Source organism: Zonotrichia leucophrys, chromosome 3 (assembly GCF_028769735.1).
Source record: "Zonotrichia leucophrys gambelii isolate GWCS_2022_RI chromosome 3, RI_Zleu_2.0, whole genome shotgun sequence".
Lineage (NCBI taxonomy): Eukaryota > Metazoa > Chordata > Aves > Passeriformes > Passerellidae > Zonotrichia > Zonotrichia leucophrys.
In genome coordinates, this window is record NC_088172.1 from 59,589,943 (window position 1) to 59,605,226 (window position 15,284).

At 36.6% G+C, this 15,284-nt stretch overlaps 1 protein-coding gene across 1 annotated transcript in view; it reads left to right on the plus strand.

Moving 5' to 3' along the window:
- TAB2 (TGF-beta activated kinase 1 (MAP3K7) binding protein 2) overlaps positions 1 to 15,284 on the plus strand; it is a 60,818-nt gene that overhangs the window by 26,175 nt on the left and 19,359 nt on the right. The window contains exon 2 of the mRNA XM_064708426.1: positions 14,582 to 14,771. Within this exon, the coding sequence (XP_064564496.1) occupies positions 14,670 to 14,771 (102 nt within the window). The 5' untranslated portion in view covers positions 14,582 to 14,669. The remainder of the gene's footprint in view (positions 1 to 14,581; positions 14,772 to 15,284) is intronic.

The window sequence follows — 15,284 nt, forward strand, 5'->3', positions numbered from 1 at the left end:
GGTTTTTTAATTAAGAAAGAACAAAGAAGAAAAGTGAGATGAGTGTTACCTGTGGAGTCCTTAATCTGAATGAGCACAATTCACTCTTTGGCATCTAATTGTTTTCTTTTTGCATGCATATAGATTTTGCCATAAATGATGCTCTTAGTTTGGCAGTCTTAATTATAAGAAAGGTCCAGCTTTTGAGACATTCAAATCAGTATCATTACCATCCTGGACTAATTATTTGTGTTTCTTGAATATTTTTAAGTGATTTGAATTAATGTGAGTGAAATTTTCTTACTTAAATATGAATATAAAAAATAAGGGGCTTTTTGCATATAGATAATGGAATTGAGAGTGCTTTCTGAAAGGAGTATCTGTAAAGTAAAGGGAATACTTGAAGTTACTCTTCATCGTTGTGGATTTCTTGTGGCTTTTTGTGACACATGCATTCACTACTTTGTGAATACCAGAGAAAATGTAATTTGATCATCGAGCCACGTTTGGTAAATACCAGTTTTGTGGGGACAGCCTGTTCTATCCATAGGGAAAAGGTCCCTGCCAAAAATCTAACAGCTTTCTCTGTTATTTGGTTGTCTGTTATTTTGCTCCAGAGGACTAAAGCACAGATGTGCGTTATTTGTGACACGACAGCGTCTGTATTTGTGTGAGTTGCTGTAGTGCTTGGTTAATAAGGTTTCAGACTGCACTTTGGATGAAATATGGCTAAATAGTTAAAAAATTTTGATAGATGATTTTGCAAAACTGTCTCTAACATATCAGTCAAACTTTAAAGTCTGATGTGATGCATACAGCTGCTTAGCAACTGTTCAAATACTTACTTATGTCTGGTGTATGTGAAATAGATTTTTTTGTTTTCTGTTGTTTGATGCTTTCTTGAACAGTCCAAAGCTACTTCGTTTTTCTGTAAATGGTGTATTTTAACACATGTCTCCTAGGAGGAAGTTGTGTGGTCTCATGGTTGTACATGACAACTAGAGAGAAATAAACCAACTTGTTTCTTCCACTTCTAGTGCTGCACACACAGCTATGGATTGCTGATCCATTCAATGCTTTGTGCTATGGCTTTCATGGAAATGGGATTACAAATTCCACCACCAAACTTCCAACTACATTTGTGTGCGCTGTCAGAGGTACATTTGGATGTACAGGTAACTGTTTGTAGTGTCCGGGAAAGAGCACTGAAGATGGAAGGCAGTGGAGTTGTTTTGCTCTTAAATCATACGGTTTGTAACTTGTACTAGCTTACAGACTTGCTCAAAATATTATTGCTCGAGCTGTCTTTGGTATCTTTGCTTTTCTCTAAGCAGATAATCTCCCTAAAGCCAGTTTACTGCTCAGGAATTTTTCACTTTTCTTTTGAGTGATGTTTTGTGTAAACCAGGCATTCTCAAAGTAGCCAGTGAATCACAGTGGAATACTGTATGAATGTGGCTTCAGCAAGCTGAATGGAGGTTTTTGTATACAAGTGCATTGTATCCAAGTGATGACAGAGCCCTTGCTGTGCATTTTTGCAGAATGTTAATATTCTTCCTAAAGTGCCTGCTTAGCGTAAGGGGAATCAGAGACTTTGACCCTGTGACCTGGAAAAGTTCTTGTTATTTCAACAAGTTAGAATTCCCGCTATGTTTAAAATGAGATCAGCAAGGAGACTGCATTGATAAGAGTGTTTAGAAGATGATACAATTCAGAAATGTAATGTTTTGCCTGCTGCAAGACAAGAGAAAGATGATGAATGAGCTGGAGTATGATAAGAAGAGAGAAATTGTCTCTTTGGTTTTGTTCCAGTGTGTTAAATTCAGTGTGCAGCTCTCTTCCTGGCAGTGCTGTGGAGTTCCTGCAGGATGTTAGGTGGGACTTGAGCAATGTATGTGTGAAATCAGGCTTAGCTGTGATGTTACTAATATTTTTACTCTTAACTTCCCAGCCAATGATGATTTTTTTTCTACACAAGCAATGTGATTTTATGTGTATTTAAAACATTTTCTCAGTTAAGTCACCATTAATATAGGCTGTTCTGTAGTAGATATGTCAACTATTGAACAGTACACACTGGTTTTAGAGACAAAGGAAACATAATTAATGGAAAATAAGATATATTTAAAGAAGGTACTACTGCTGGAGTTTGGCTGTCATTATATGACTGAGCTGGCATTACAGTTACATGTTATTCAGAGTATCACAGCTATTAGTTTACCTTTGGTATAGTCATGCTTTTTTGAGGCTTTTTATTCAGTTACTATGTTGGTCTGGCTTTTCATTTGTAGAATATGATGAACAGTACCTAACATGGCTACAAGGGCAAAGACCCAGCAGCAATATTCATAAGAATATTATTGTTCATAGTAGCCTTATTGCAGCAGGAAATGAGAATTTAAAATACTTTTCTAAAAATTATTGTTGTTAGTCTAATATACCTGCTGTTAGAGGCTCAGTTTTAAAATTTGGTAATGATAATTCCTCAAGCAAGAGGCCTCTCTTGCTGCGTGAAATGTTATTGTATCTCATTGGCTGAGTTGGAAACTTAGTAAAATATGTTTCCCTCCATGGCCTGGGGAGGTTTCTGCTCAGTACCACAGCTGCACTCAAAAGCATTGCCAGTAGTGATGCCCTTGCTACAATAGTAACAACCTTTAGAGCAATAGAATAAATGAAGGATGGAGAAGTCTCTTGGCTGGTTGGCTGTATTCTGGGAATTACTAAGAAAACAAGGTTAATTTAAATCTTAGTGCAGAGATGGTAATTTCCTCCAAATCATTTTTCCAGACCTGGATTTTTTTTTTCCCCAGCTCCTGCTTACGGCAAGGGTTAGCCTTATATCCTTTATGTTCCCTTAGATCCTTATAGTTAACCTTACACTTTTATCCTCAGTAAGAGGATGGACTGAGCTGTCAACCTTTAGACAATTTCTGGCCACTTGTATTGGTCACTTGGGGGGCTGTACTGACACGTTTTGAATTCCATCTGCTTGTCTAAACAATAATTCAGTTACCTACTTATCTCATTTAGTCACATTCAAGAGACATAAAGGGAACAGGGGAAAAAATAATAAAAAGACCATACTTGCCAAATGTAAACATCTTCCAAATAGTAACATATATGTTTTGATTTAAATTTCTAATAACTGGAGAGAGTGTCAAAGGTGCAGCTAGACCTGAACTTGAAATGTGTGCTTTGTTTTTTTTTATGGTCACACAAACATTTGAGAACCAGGTTTTCTTGGCATGTGACTTGCAGCTCTTTGCTTTCTGACGTGGGCGCTGCTCTTGCTGGGCTGTGCTGCAGTGGCCAGGCTGTGACAAAATGAGTCCTTGTATAGATGGGGCTTGCACAACTAAGAATATAGACATTTAAGTTAAAAAGTAAAGAATAGAGAATGGTTCCATGAAATCAGACAAATACTTAGAAAATCTTCCTTGTAAGATCAGGAAACAGTCTGTACATTATGTGTGCCTAAGAAGGAAAGAGAGATGCAAATGTCTTAGGAGGTTTTCCCATAAATTAATGTTTTCAGTCAAAGCAATAAGAAAGATTGACCATAATTTAGAAATTATTTGGGACAAGCTTTTTTGTTTCTCACTTTCTATACACTAGGTGTGCTATCAACAGCATTTTAGGCCAATATTATACACAAGCCATTTTTTTTCTCTGAGGAAAAATGTAATGCAAATACTAGAAAACAGGACACAGCATATAATGTGGATAAGAAAACAATTAGCATGCGTTGTTGCTGCTGGGATTTCTGTATGTTTTTCTTAATGTAATTGCATGCATTTAATTTGCCATACAGTCTGACTTCAGCAACATCGTATAATTGTATGAAAAAAATTCTAAAGGCATTACTTAAGTGCATCAAAATCCAATGAATTGTCCTTGATTTAGACACCATGGATACAGAATGTTTTAGGTCTGAAGGGGCTTGAAAGATCAGGAACACCTTTCAGAGGTTCATGTTGCTCAAAGCTCCACCTAACCTGTTCACTGCCAGTGAGGGCTGAACCCACAACTTCCCTGGGCAACCTGTTCCAATGTCTCACCACTCTCAACACAAATCATTTCTTCCTTATATCCAGTCTAAATGTATGCTCTTCTAGTTTAAAATTGTTACCTCATCTTCAGGAGTTTTTGACTGTGGCTGTGGGCAGTCATTGAGATTTGATTCTGGAATGCTTTCCTTAAAATGCTGTCATATCCCTTGATCTCTGATTCTGGCTTATGCTTGTAGGATAATGGAACTTCTCAGCATTTTTAGAGGTACTTGTTTTAGTATCAGTATGAACCACCGAAGTAAGTCCTTCAAATACCAATCTAGTCATCAGCAAAACCACTGGAAGATTGGGTTACATAATGCAAGCTCTGAGATTTGTAATGCTGTTGTTGGCTTCTGTATTGAACTGCTGAAGTTCAGCTATTTGCCTGGATATAGAGGCTTTCCAGAGCTCCCTGCTGTGAACTGAATAACCCAAAATACATAGCAGAAACTGAACTACCTGGCAAGCTGCTAAAACGTGGCACAGCATGTTTATGTTCTCATGTGAATTTTAATGAAATATGGTAATATTGTCATTGGGAACATACAAGAAGGGCACAAAGTTCACTCTCAGACTTTGCAGTGTTGTGCAAACATGACAAACAACAGGATAATTTTACATGCAACAACTGTAGGTCACTATAAAGGTCACTATAAATTAGAACAAAATCATTATATATCATGCATGTAATTGTATTTCTTTAGCCTTTTGGATTCTCTGATCTCTCATTCTCTCCCTTGAATTGGCAATATAATAATGAAATTGAAGATTTTTTTTCATTAATAAATCTGAGTTATTGCAGTTTCAGGCCAGCTAGGTTTGCAGTGTTTCTCTGGTACAGACTTCTGAGTCACTGAAAGGGTGTAGTGTTAACTGCACTCTTACTTAGCTCTGAATTGAAGCAATGGCACTTCTTGCTGTTCTCTTTAGAATGAAAGCTAAGGTATGTGGAATTTCACTATGAAAACACCAGTGCTTTTATACTTCAGTATTTCAATGCAGATTTGAGTCTCTTTGTGCTTGGTTAAATGTAATTTCAAGTTGTTTCTATCTAAATTTATTTCTCTAAGTCATATTTCTGTGTCCAAAAAAAAAGTTAATGTATGATTTAAAAATATGTATAATGTAATAGAGCTTTACATTGGGAAAACCAGAGATATTCCTGATCATGTGATCTTCAAAGAATAAAAAGCATCATGTCCTTCCTATGTGCCCACTTCTATACACTGATGTCCCATGATGGCTCTTCAGTAGTAATTGTACATCTCTTACTGAAAGGTTTGGTATCTGGTGTGTGTGCTGTCTTGTTTTAGTTTTAAATTGGGAAATCACAATCAGAAACTATTGCTAAATGTGTAGGTTGCTAGGAGTCATGATTCTAGTTTCATGAGATGTCTATTTCGTTTATGTGAAGATTTTTAAATATGAGCTTAGCAAGTGTAAGCTGAATCTTGCCTGGGTTCAGTGAAGCTATCATGGGACTGATGATTGTGGAGTTCAGCTTGGCAGCTCTGAGGCAGCCAGTCATGCTGGACTGGCTTCCAGTGGTGGAGCCAGAAGTCTGCAAGCTCTGCAGATCCAGGTCAGTTGGAATGTGGTTTCATACTATTGACAGGGTGTTTGGAGCCAAGGGGTTTTGAGATGGGCTGCTGTGTCCTTGGGATAGTCCCCTTTGGCCCGGAGTCAGCTATTGTAGAGCTTCCTGAAGCTACTCAACTTGTCATTCATATACATTTTATTGCTGCTGTTGGCACTGGATTACTGGTGAGTTCCCTGAACATCTACAGCTTTTTGGGGGCAGTTAGTTCAAGGATGATTTTGATCTGAACTAGTATAGGTACTGCATTCATAACATGTTCAGGAGCAGATGGAAAAGCCAGCAGAGCTATTGGGCATCATCAGAAAGATACTGAGGACATGAGAAATGGTGTCATTCCCGAGTGGAGCCCTGGGAAGCCCTCCCCCTGAGAACCAAGGGCTACAGTCCCTGTATTTCAAGGAGCATATGTTAGTGTTAGAGAAGGTACTGAGAGGATGTTATTTTATTTTTAATCATGGCAACAGCTCTTGCCTTCCAAGGAGGCATTTAGCTGACAGACTTACCAGTTTGGAGAGGTGAAGATTGTAGGAGGATTTATGAGTGAAGCTTGAAAATTAATCCAGGTGGTGAGTGCAGAGCTGTTACAAAATCCTGCAGCTTGGAACTGTACCACTCACTCAGGACCTGTAGGACAAGAGGTTTGAAAAAAGTCTAAGGAAGATCTTTTAGTTGATTTTGAATTGTTATTTCAAAATGCACAGAGAGTAGTAAACTTCTGGAATTCTCTGCCATAATGTATTGGAGAAGGAGATAATTTGTGTAGGTTAAGAAAAGGAATTTGATTAATACATCATCAGCAGGTCTATGGAGAGAATAGGCAGGGCACTGCTCTCAAGTTTCCTCAGTCACACAGTTGTACGTGTACATACAGAGAGAATGAGAGGAATGTGCTCAAAAAAGGCTTAGGCTTACATGTTCTTCCTGAATATTGCTTTTTGTTGCCACTCTTGCAAACAACACTGAGCTAAAATGACCCCTTTTTGACTCAGCAGGATATTTATGTTCTTACCTTAGTGCACTTGTGATCAGAGAATCTGTGAGAGATTATAGCATCTCGTTAGGTTTCAACTGCTTGTTCCAAATCATTGCTTCATTTTAGGAAGTCCTTGTATCTTTTTGTCAGTCATAAATCAAAAGCAGATTTTAAAGGAGATATAGTCAAGTGAATTAAAGAAAAAAATGTTTAATCATGTTTCTTTGTAGAGTGTCACTGTTTTCAGTTACTTTTCCGAGATATTTTAATGAGGGCTGCCTCTTAAAGAGCTTTTCCTACCTCTTTTTCTGATTGGCATTTTTATTGTCATAAGTTATTTTCTCTTCCTTCAACTCTTAGAACAGTTGTGCTGGAAATAGTGCATACTCTTCCAAATAGCTACACCTGCTTTTGACTCCAGAGAGTTCATAGAGGATTAATTTTTATGAAAACTTTACACTGCAGCAACATAGAAATTAAGTATGCAGAAGGAAAATAAAATACTTGACAGCTTTCTCGTATTGTCAATCTGTGGAAGAAACCTGATACAATCACAGGTGGGGATGTGACAATTAATACTTGCTACTTGACCTTCCTGTGAATTAATAATGGGTTCTTCATTCATTGGGAAACTGACAAACAGAAGCAATGTACACATTTGCATAATAAAAAAGGGAATAAATCTCCTAAAGGTAGAGAACTTTGATTATCTAGGTAAAACTGACATGAAGAATATTAGGACTGGAATCATAATACAGGCAGAATTTAGAGTTACTGTGGAGTTCATTAATATAATTTTTAAAAATACCCTGACTAGATGATGCAATGCAATTTTAGTTTTGTGTATTTCATTTCCATATGACATCCTACAATTGCCATGAAACGGGTTTTACAAGACTCATACAAAACATATGATTGCTTCTGAGGTGAAGGAAATGGTTCATAAGGATAGATTTAAAACATTTTTGGACTTTAATTCTGATTTGCATCAAGTACTTTATTTAAGATACACATGTAATTCAGAATTTGTAATGTAATTCTGATTTTGTTATCTTCACGTATATTTCCAGTATAACTTATTGGGTAGTGATGTAGAGCTTTTAGGGGTCTTGTGAGAACTGTGTGGACAGGAGAGCACATGAGAAGTGTTGCTCTTAAATGGTTGGGTGTGCCTTGGTGAATAAGTGTAGGAAGAATTGAAAATGCCTTCTCAGCTATCTTAGAGGTGTTTTGCTTTCCTCACCTTTAGTTCATCTCCAGTAAAAAGGAATTAAACCCTTTTTACAAATGTCTAAGCTTTCAGATGTGAATTTCTGTTGCTAACATACTGTGCAAAGATTACAGGTCTGATTTTAAGCTGCCAACTCCTAACGGTGCTTAAGGCAAGCTCAACTGTTGTGATAGGTTTTTCTCTAACAAAACCATATTCCTGAGGAAGTATTTTACTTCCTCAGTGATCTCAGAAACTTCATTTTAATGTGCTTCTTACGTATGAGATTTGCCAGCATATTGCTGAGCTGTGAAAGGGTCAGCTATGCTTTGATAGAATTGACAGAATGACCTGCGGTAAAGGAAGGTGGCTTTGTTTTTAATTAATTCTCTTAAGGAAAAGGGGAAAAAAATCCATTAGGTGAAATCCATTAGTAGGATCCCTTAATGTGTGCATTAGCATTACTGAACTAGCAAGAATTAAAAATTCACTGTCAAACAAAACCAAAGCCCTTTTTTATTTGCTCAACATGAAAAACTTACAACCCAACTAATTTACCTTGAAAAAGAAATTGTGTGACTGCTCATAGTTTCCAAAGAATACCTGACAGATTAAACCTCTTTAAATGTTTCATGTGTGCACTTTTGCTGTGGGACCCATTAAAGTACATTGTTATTCCGGCCAGGAGTTTTAAAGACATTATGAAATGTGTTAAATAAAATTTATTTCTGGAAATTACTCTTTGTAATGAATTTGGAGGAAGAAAAAATACCAAGTTGTGTTTCCAGGTAGGAATTGCTTCCAGGTAGGAATTGCTTCCTGGTATGGTCACTTAAAATTAATTTTCCATAAGACCAGATTACTTCTTTGAACTGTTCCAGAGTTTGCCATTTTCCTCTGACCTTGCTCATCATTAATTATTTGATAGAAGTCTTTTGGTTTGATATAATTCAGTAATGTGCTTGGGGAAAACTCTTAGTGATGCTTATTTGCAATTATGGGGGTTTTCTTTCAATTTTGAGATCATGCAATGAAATCAGGTTTATGTCCTTTCTGTTCTTGTTTGGATACAGAACAGTGTAGAGTACAAATGTGGCAAACAGTTCCAAGGAAGTTTCACTGTATAGTAAGTTGAGGATGAGATGGGAAACTAACTGTGATAGGTAAATTTATTCATTCTTTATTTATTTAAGAGATGGATGGCAATGAGTGAAGTATAACATCTGGATTTGATAATACTCTTCTTTAAGCAGAGATACTGGTGAAAAACTGTTGAAATGGCTCAAATTGGCCATGGAAAAGCTGAATAATATATTAGAACAATTAAATTATACTAGGAATATTTAATAAACCTGTTTCCATCATGCAGTTCTCACACTTTTTTTTAAAATATGCATTTAAAGTGTTAGTGATGTTAGTGTAAGCTTTTAGATTTTGTTCTGTCACTTCTTAATCTCTTTTGCAGAAAGAATATGGGGCTCTGGGGTAGAATGTTCTTGTTTCTATATTTTTGCCCTTACGAAATTACTCTAAATTTTAATTTTAAGAAAACAAGTTTGTGTTCAGGCTGCCTGATATTTGGCTCCATGTAGGCTTTCAGAAAAAGTCTATTAGGGCTAAATGGGGACGAAAGAATTTAATTGTTCCTTTAATTGCTGTTTAATTTCTAATTTTTTGTATTGTAGTTTCTCAGAGAACCAGACAATTTTGGTTTTGTTTTTCTTGGGTTTTTCTTTTTTCCTGTCTGCAAGATGTCATTGACAGAGTTAAAAGTGTGCTGTCCTGCATGTAGCTTGGAACCAATTTCTGTAAGGAAAGTTGGCCTTACATGCAGTGGTAACTCCTTAATTTCTCCCCCCTCTCCATTTGCTAGGCACACATACAGTGAAAATTTCTAGTCTCATGTTTAACAAGAGTGTTAGGTTATAAGTAAGGAAGAAAAGGAAGATTAGGTGTGGAAACAGGAATGTAAGAGGTTGGAGAGGGAGGTTGGAAGAGAACAATATGGCATTTATCGTCTAATGACTTTTTTTTTTCTAAGCAATAGGGATACAGAAACATACTTCTAATTTTAAGGGCAGTGTTAACACAGAAGTAGGTACAAACTGGCAATAAGCTTGCAATGCTTGTTACTGTCAAAGGAATGGAGATCCTGCTTAGAAGGGGTCTTCTGTGGATAGAGATTCATATATTTATAATGTGATTGCCCATCTTGTAGACTGGAGAGGAAATTATATTTTAAAAAAAAAAGCTGAAAGAAATGCTAGCAATATTAATATCAGCTATACTTTGTCGTTCAAGCAATCCAGTGTCAAGAATCCCTGAATGGAAAGTGAACTAAGGTTAGTCTTTAGCTGAATTATTGGAGTGAAACATCAGAAACGTCAGGCTGAAAAAAGGACCCGTAGAAGTTTTGTAATATTTGTTGGCTTGGTGCCTGGATAGGTGTTTGGCTAAGATAACAGAAAAAATATAGCTAAATATATGGGGGAAGGTAGAAGGTATGGCTCAAAAAAGCATGGACTGAGGAGGGGTGAAGATCATTTTACTTTTTGGAATTACCCAATGCACAGATACACAGGCTGTGTGTCTTAGTCCTGATGAAGGAGCCTTAGACAAGTATAGAGGGATTAGGTGGTTTATTTGGGGGTTTTTGTTGGGTTTTGGGATTTTTTCCGTCACCTTTTTAATTGCTTGTGTGTTTCTGCTGTTGGTTTAGCAACCTGTACCAGGCTTGCATTGCAACTTGCTGCATCTGATTTCCTGTCATTACAGCAGTCTTTTATGCACATTGTCTGTATCCTACACCATAAATGCTACAAGAAAATGGTCTCTTGTTTCTGCATTCACTCTCTTAAGAAATATTTACAGCCTGATTTCTAAAATAAGCTTTTAGATAGATTACAGCATTTTAGCCAAGTGAGTAAAGCACAGATCAGATGTGATCAGATTAAAACCACAGAAAAACATGAGGAATTTACTTACTAGATGTAGCTGAACTAACAAGGGAGATATAAAGGCTGCATTGATTTGAGTTTGGCGAAGGTGAAGGGCATGCTGGTTACTGTGGCAGTGTTCTGCATATTTCCAAAAGCTGTTCTCTTGAACACACAAAGGCTGTTTCCCGAATGGGAGCTAACCATAAATGGGACTTCAGTCATAATGAGGGCATCATAACTCCAACTGGAACTATTAAATACAGCAGTTATGTTAAAATCTGCACAATTATCTTTGAGATTTTTTGTGACATGGACTGCATGTGAAGTTGCAGTAGGAAAAAATTTGTAATGAACAAGAAGTGCAGATAACATTCTAGTCTGTTCAGATTTTATCAGGTTTAATTATTTCATAAGATCCGTGTTGGCAGAATCTACTCTGAAGAGCACTTGCTTTATAAGTATTTTGTGGAAAGTCAATGTGATATACTAAGTTAAGGTTTGTATTGAAGAATTGTCTGTGGTATGTTAAACATGTGCTCTGTCAGAAGAAAGGAGACTTGAAAAATTATGTATTTAGCTCGCACTGGTTCAGCACTCTAACAGCCTAGTATTTGGCATCTGAATTATATTTCACATTAAGTTGTCTTTGAATATTTTCATAAACAAAAGAGGCAGTGTATTTTGTCTCATACTCATGGTTCTGAGTAGTCTTTGGGAGATGACACATTGTTTACTTTGGTTTCAATAGTTTTTACAGAATAAAGCTTCAACAGGAGCTCCATCATGATACAATTGCCAGGCCTTTTAAGTTGTCTGGGGATCATGCCAATCCTCTTTGAAAAAGAACACAGCTAATTAATTCTTCCGGTTACTTAGGATTTCTGGCATAAATGAGCACTGGGATCTCTGTCTCTCTTCAACATTATAAACTCACATTGAAGGGGTTGTTTTGAGGGGTTTTTTATAGCTAGAAGCAGTATGTAAAACTATTAGTAAATGGGCATTACTACAAGAACAACTTTCTATTTTACTGCACACCAGTATTTAGAAGTGTTCCTTTGTAATTAAACTCTGATATTAATGATTTTAGGAAGAATTATTTATCTGAGTCACCCTTGTTGAATTTTCCTTCTTCCAATAATTAATTTCTTGAATAGATTTTTCTGATTACTTCTGTAATGCTGTATTGCCTTGATTTTTATCAGAGTCTCTGAATGAAGCAAAAATGTTGCTGCCAGCAGTTTCCTTTGCCTCCTGTTGATACCTTTTTCTTCTACAGTCTTAATTACTGGCAGTCTTGGCTATTCACTCATGCATTCATGCCTTTTATTTTCCACTTGCATATGTAACTTTCTAACAATATTCTGACAATATTTCTAACACTATTCTGGATGATCCTGAGTTCCATGGCTGACGACAGTGGGGTTGTTCCTTAGGCTTTCATCTGTCAAAGTAACTTTCAGTTCCTTTAAGTTTGACCCTGGAGATGCGTCCTGAGTCCTTTTTGTCATTTCTTGCAACATCAAGAACTGGGAAAAAACCTTTTCATCTGTCTTTACTAGAGAGGCCTCAAAAGACATCATGACCTTTCACTTCAGCCTTCCTTAAGGTTAATTTGAGTTTATTAATAATCTTTTGATATCTTTGAGCTCTTTAGTAGGTTTTTCTTCTTGAAGTGATGATTGGAATGACACCTTCATATTCATAAGATACAATTTAACATATGTTAAATTGTCAGTGAAGCCATATCAGTTGCCTATTGTAATTGAAAACTAAGGGGAAAAAACTCCTTTCTTTTTGTGTTGGAGTGTATTTCTCTGAGTTAAAATAGTGGGGACAGAGCCTCTTTGCTTCACTTCCTCCCATATTACAGTAAAAATGTTTTGCTGTGTTGAGACATTTGATGCACACGTGCAAAACTTTATCAGCAAATTTAGTAGTGATACTGCTTGCAGGCATCTGCTTGGTGCTAAGCCACCAAAATTTAAAAGTACTGTAGAAAAAAATAAAAATAAGCTATCTCCCAAGTTCTGCATGCTACCAACAAATAATTGAACTTTAAAAACACTGAATGATGACCCATAAATCATTTTACACCTCATGAAGATGCAGACAAGTTTTTCTGTAGCACTTTTGAAGTTTAAGGTAATTGCTACAATACTTTGCTGCTTTGGAGTAATAAATGGGAACTGTGGTCATTGTGTGTTTTATTAAGACTTCAGGCATTGAAAAATGAGTTAGAACACAAAATACTTTACTGAAATGAAGCACTGGGGTGACAATGTGGAGCATTTGTTTTAAGTACTGGGTTTTTTTATTTATTCTCTGTGTTTTTTTGAAAAGACTACATGGATGAATCTCCTTCAACAGAGCTTTTGCTGTGGTAGCTGTGCAGGTGCTTTTCTGTTGGTAAAATTTAAATGAAAAGTAAATACAAAATTTTTGTGCTGTCCAGGGAACTTGAGATGGAGGTCATAGAATTTGCTATTCTAGGCTAGAGAAATTGGAAAAAAATTAAGCTATCTTAGGAGGATTGAGAGGAATTAAAAATTTAGCAGGAAGTTTAATGAACTGCTCTGTAGAAGAGGGGTGGAAAAGTGGCATTTGACACTGAACTAGGGTAAACCAGTTTTCATGTTAATAGAATTTTCTGGTTTTGTGGATTTGCTCTGGTCTTGTTGGGTTTGAAGTTTAATTAGAGAAGTATTGCAATACAGTTTTTGATAAACAATATAATTGTTTAGCTGTTTCATTTGAAGAGTGTGTTCCTTCTTTCTTTAAAGAAGGTGCAAGATCAGTAGTCTTGTCGCTGCTTAAATTAGTCTAGCACTGTAAACTGTTGAAGAAGTAACACACATGTACTTCTAGTGAGATATGGACTAAGCAACTTGTTAAATTGCTCTACTGCTGCCACAGAGAAAGTGAATAAAATTCATGGAGATGCTTGAATAAGATTTACTAATGTAACAGGCGAATGTTCATTGGAGTTGACTATGCCAGGGTTTCTATGAACCATATTTGTTTATAATACTAGTTTATATGAAGAAGATACCATTCCATTGCTTAACACATAGGTGCATTCTTTGAAGATTTGTTGGTAGAAATTCTTCTTGGTAAATGCCTGTAGGTATCATATGGTCTGGACAGATCATTTGTGTGAATGTGTTGATTGGTGATTGTGCAATTGTCTTATTCATAGCTTTCATAATTTCCTTCAAAGCAGGAACAGAATTAGCTGAAGAAGCCTGCAGTGTTATTTCCTTCTAGTAATAATTTCAGAATATTCTGAAGTATGTTGGGTGAAAACCAAGTAGACAATTGCTAGTAATTTCTGAAACTTAGAGACATTGAACTTCTATCCACAATATCCTGACAGTAAACAAAAACAATGGTGGTAAAGGTAAAAATGCAGGTACATTCAAAAGTCAAGTGAACACTGTTTTCCAGTATTTGGTGTGGACTACTTTGTGTTCAATTGTGTTTGAAATAACTAAAAACGCTGTTTTTAAACCAAATAATTCTAATACTTTGGTAAATCAAGGTTTGTTTTTTTTTTCTTAATTTATTTAATAATATCAGTATAAAACCAAAGATAGAAGGGAACTGACTGTCAGATGTGTCTATAAAAGGGCAATTTTCAAGATTATGAATGTGTGAAGGACAATTACTTAGAGTTATCACATGGGAAAACATCAAAATAAAGTACAGACTTTGGCTGCATAATTAAAAAGGGATTTTATATGCGTCTTTCAGTTTGTGGGGTGTTCTTTTGTTACATCAGAAGTGCCTGCTTTTGGTGTCTCAAGGCTTTCCTTTCTCTTGCAGAAAATGCTGGGACAGAAGAGATGAGTACTCCCTTTACTAAGGCCTAAAACTGCCTGTTGAAAAACAATCCTGACCAGGCAAGATACGAATGGCCCAAGGAAGCCAGCAAATTGATATTCAGGTTTTACATGACCTGCGACAGAAGTTTCCTGAGGTACCTGAAGGTGTTGTGTCCAGATGCATGTTACAGGTCAGTGCTCTGTTCATGGCTGTACAAGTAAGCAGCGTTGCTAATTTAAGCTTTCTGTATGGGCATCTCCTTTGAAAGCAGATGTTTTTCTTTTTCTCTATAAATGAAGCAAATATACTCAAGCTGCGAAGTGTTAAATTGGCCTCTCTTTTTCCATGCCTAATCAGGGGTGGTCCAAAGTAAATCAGGCTGTAAATCAATATTTGGTGTGTGCATGGAGACTGCTGTCTCACCAATCAGTATGCTCATGACTTTTGGCCATCTCAACAGCCAAAACTAACTGTGGCAAAAGGAGGGATGCAAAGCCAACTTGAGTCCAGCAGGGACAATTTAAGGCAATGCTACAACGAGCAGCATTTTAAAACTTTATTTTAATTTTTATTTGAGTGTTGAAGCAGGTCCAGAAGAAACTTTGCTACCTGGTCTCCATCAGTCTTAAAGGTGGGCCCTTGCCTGCATGCAGATTGGCACCAATACTTTCCATTCCCAGCTCCCTTGGCCTGCAGAGCCAGC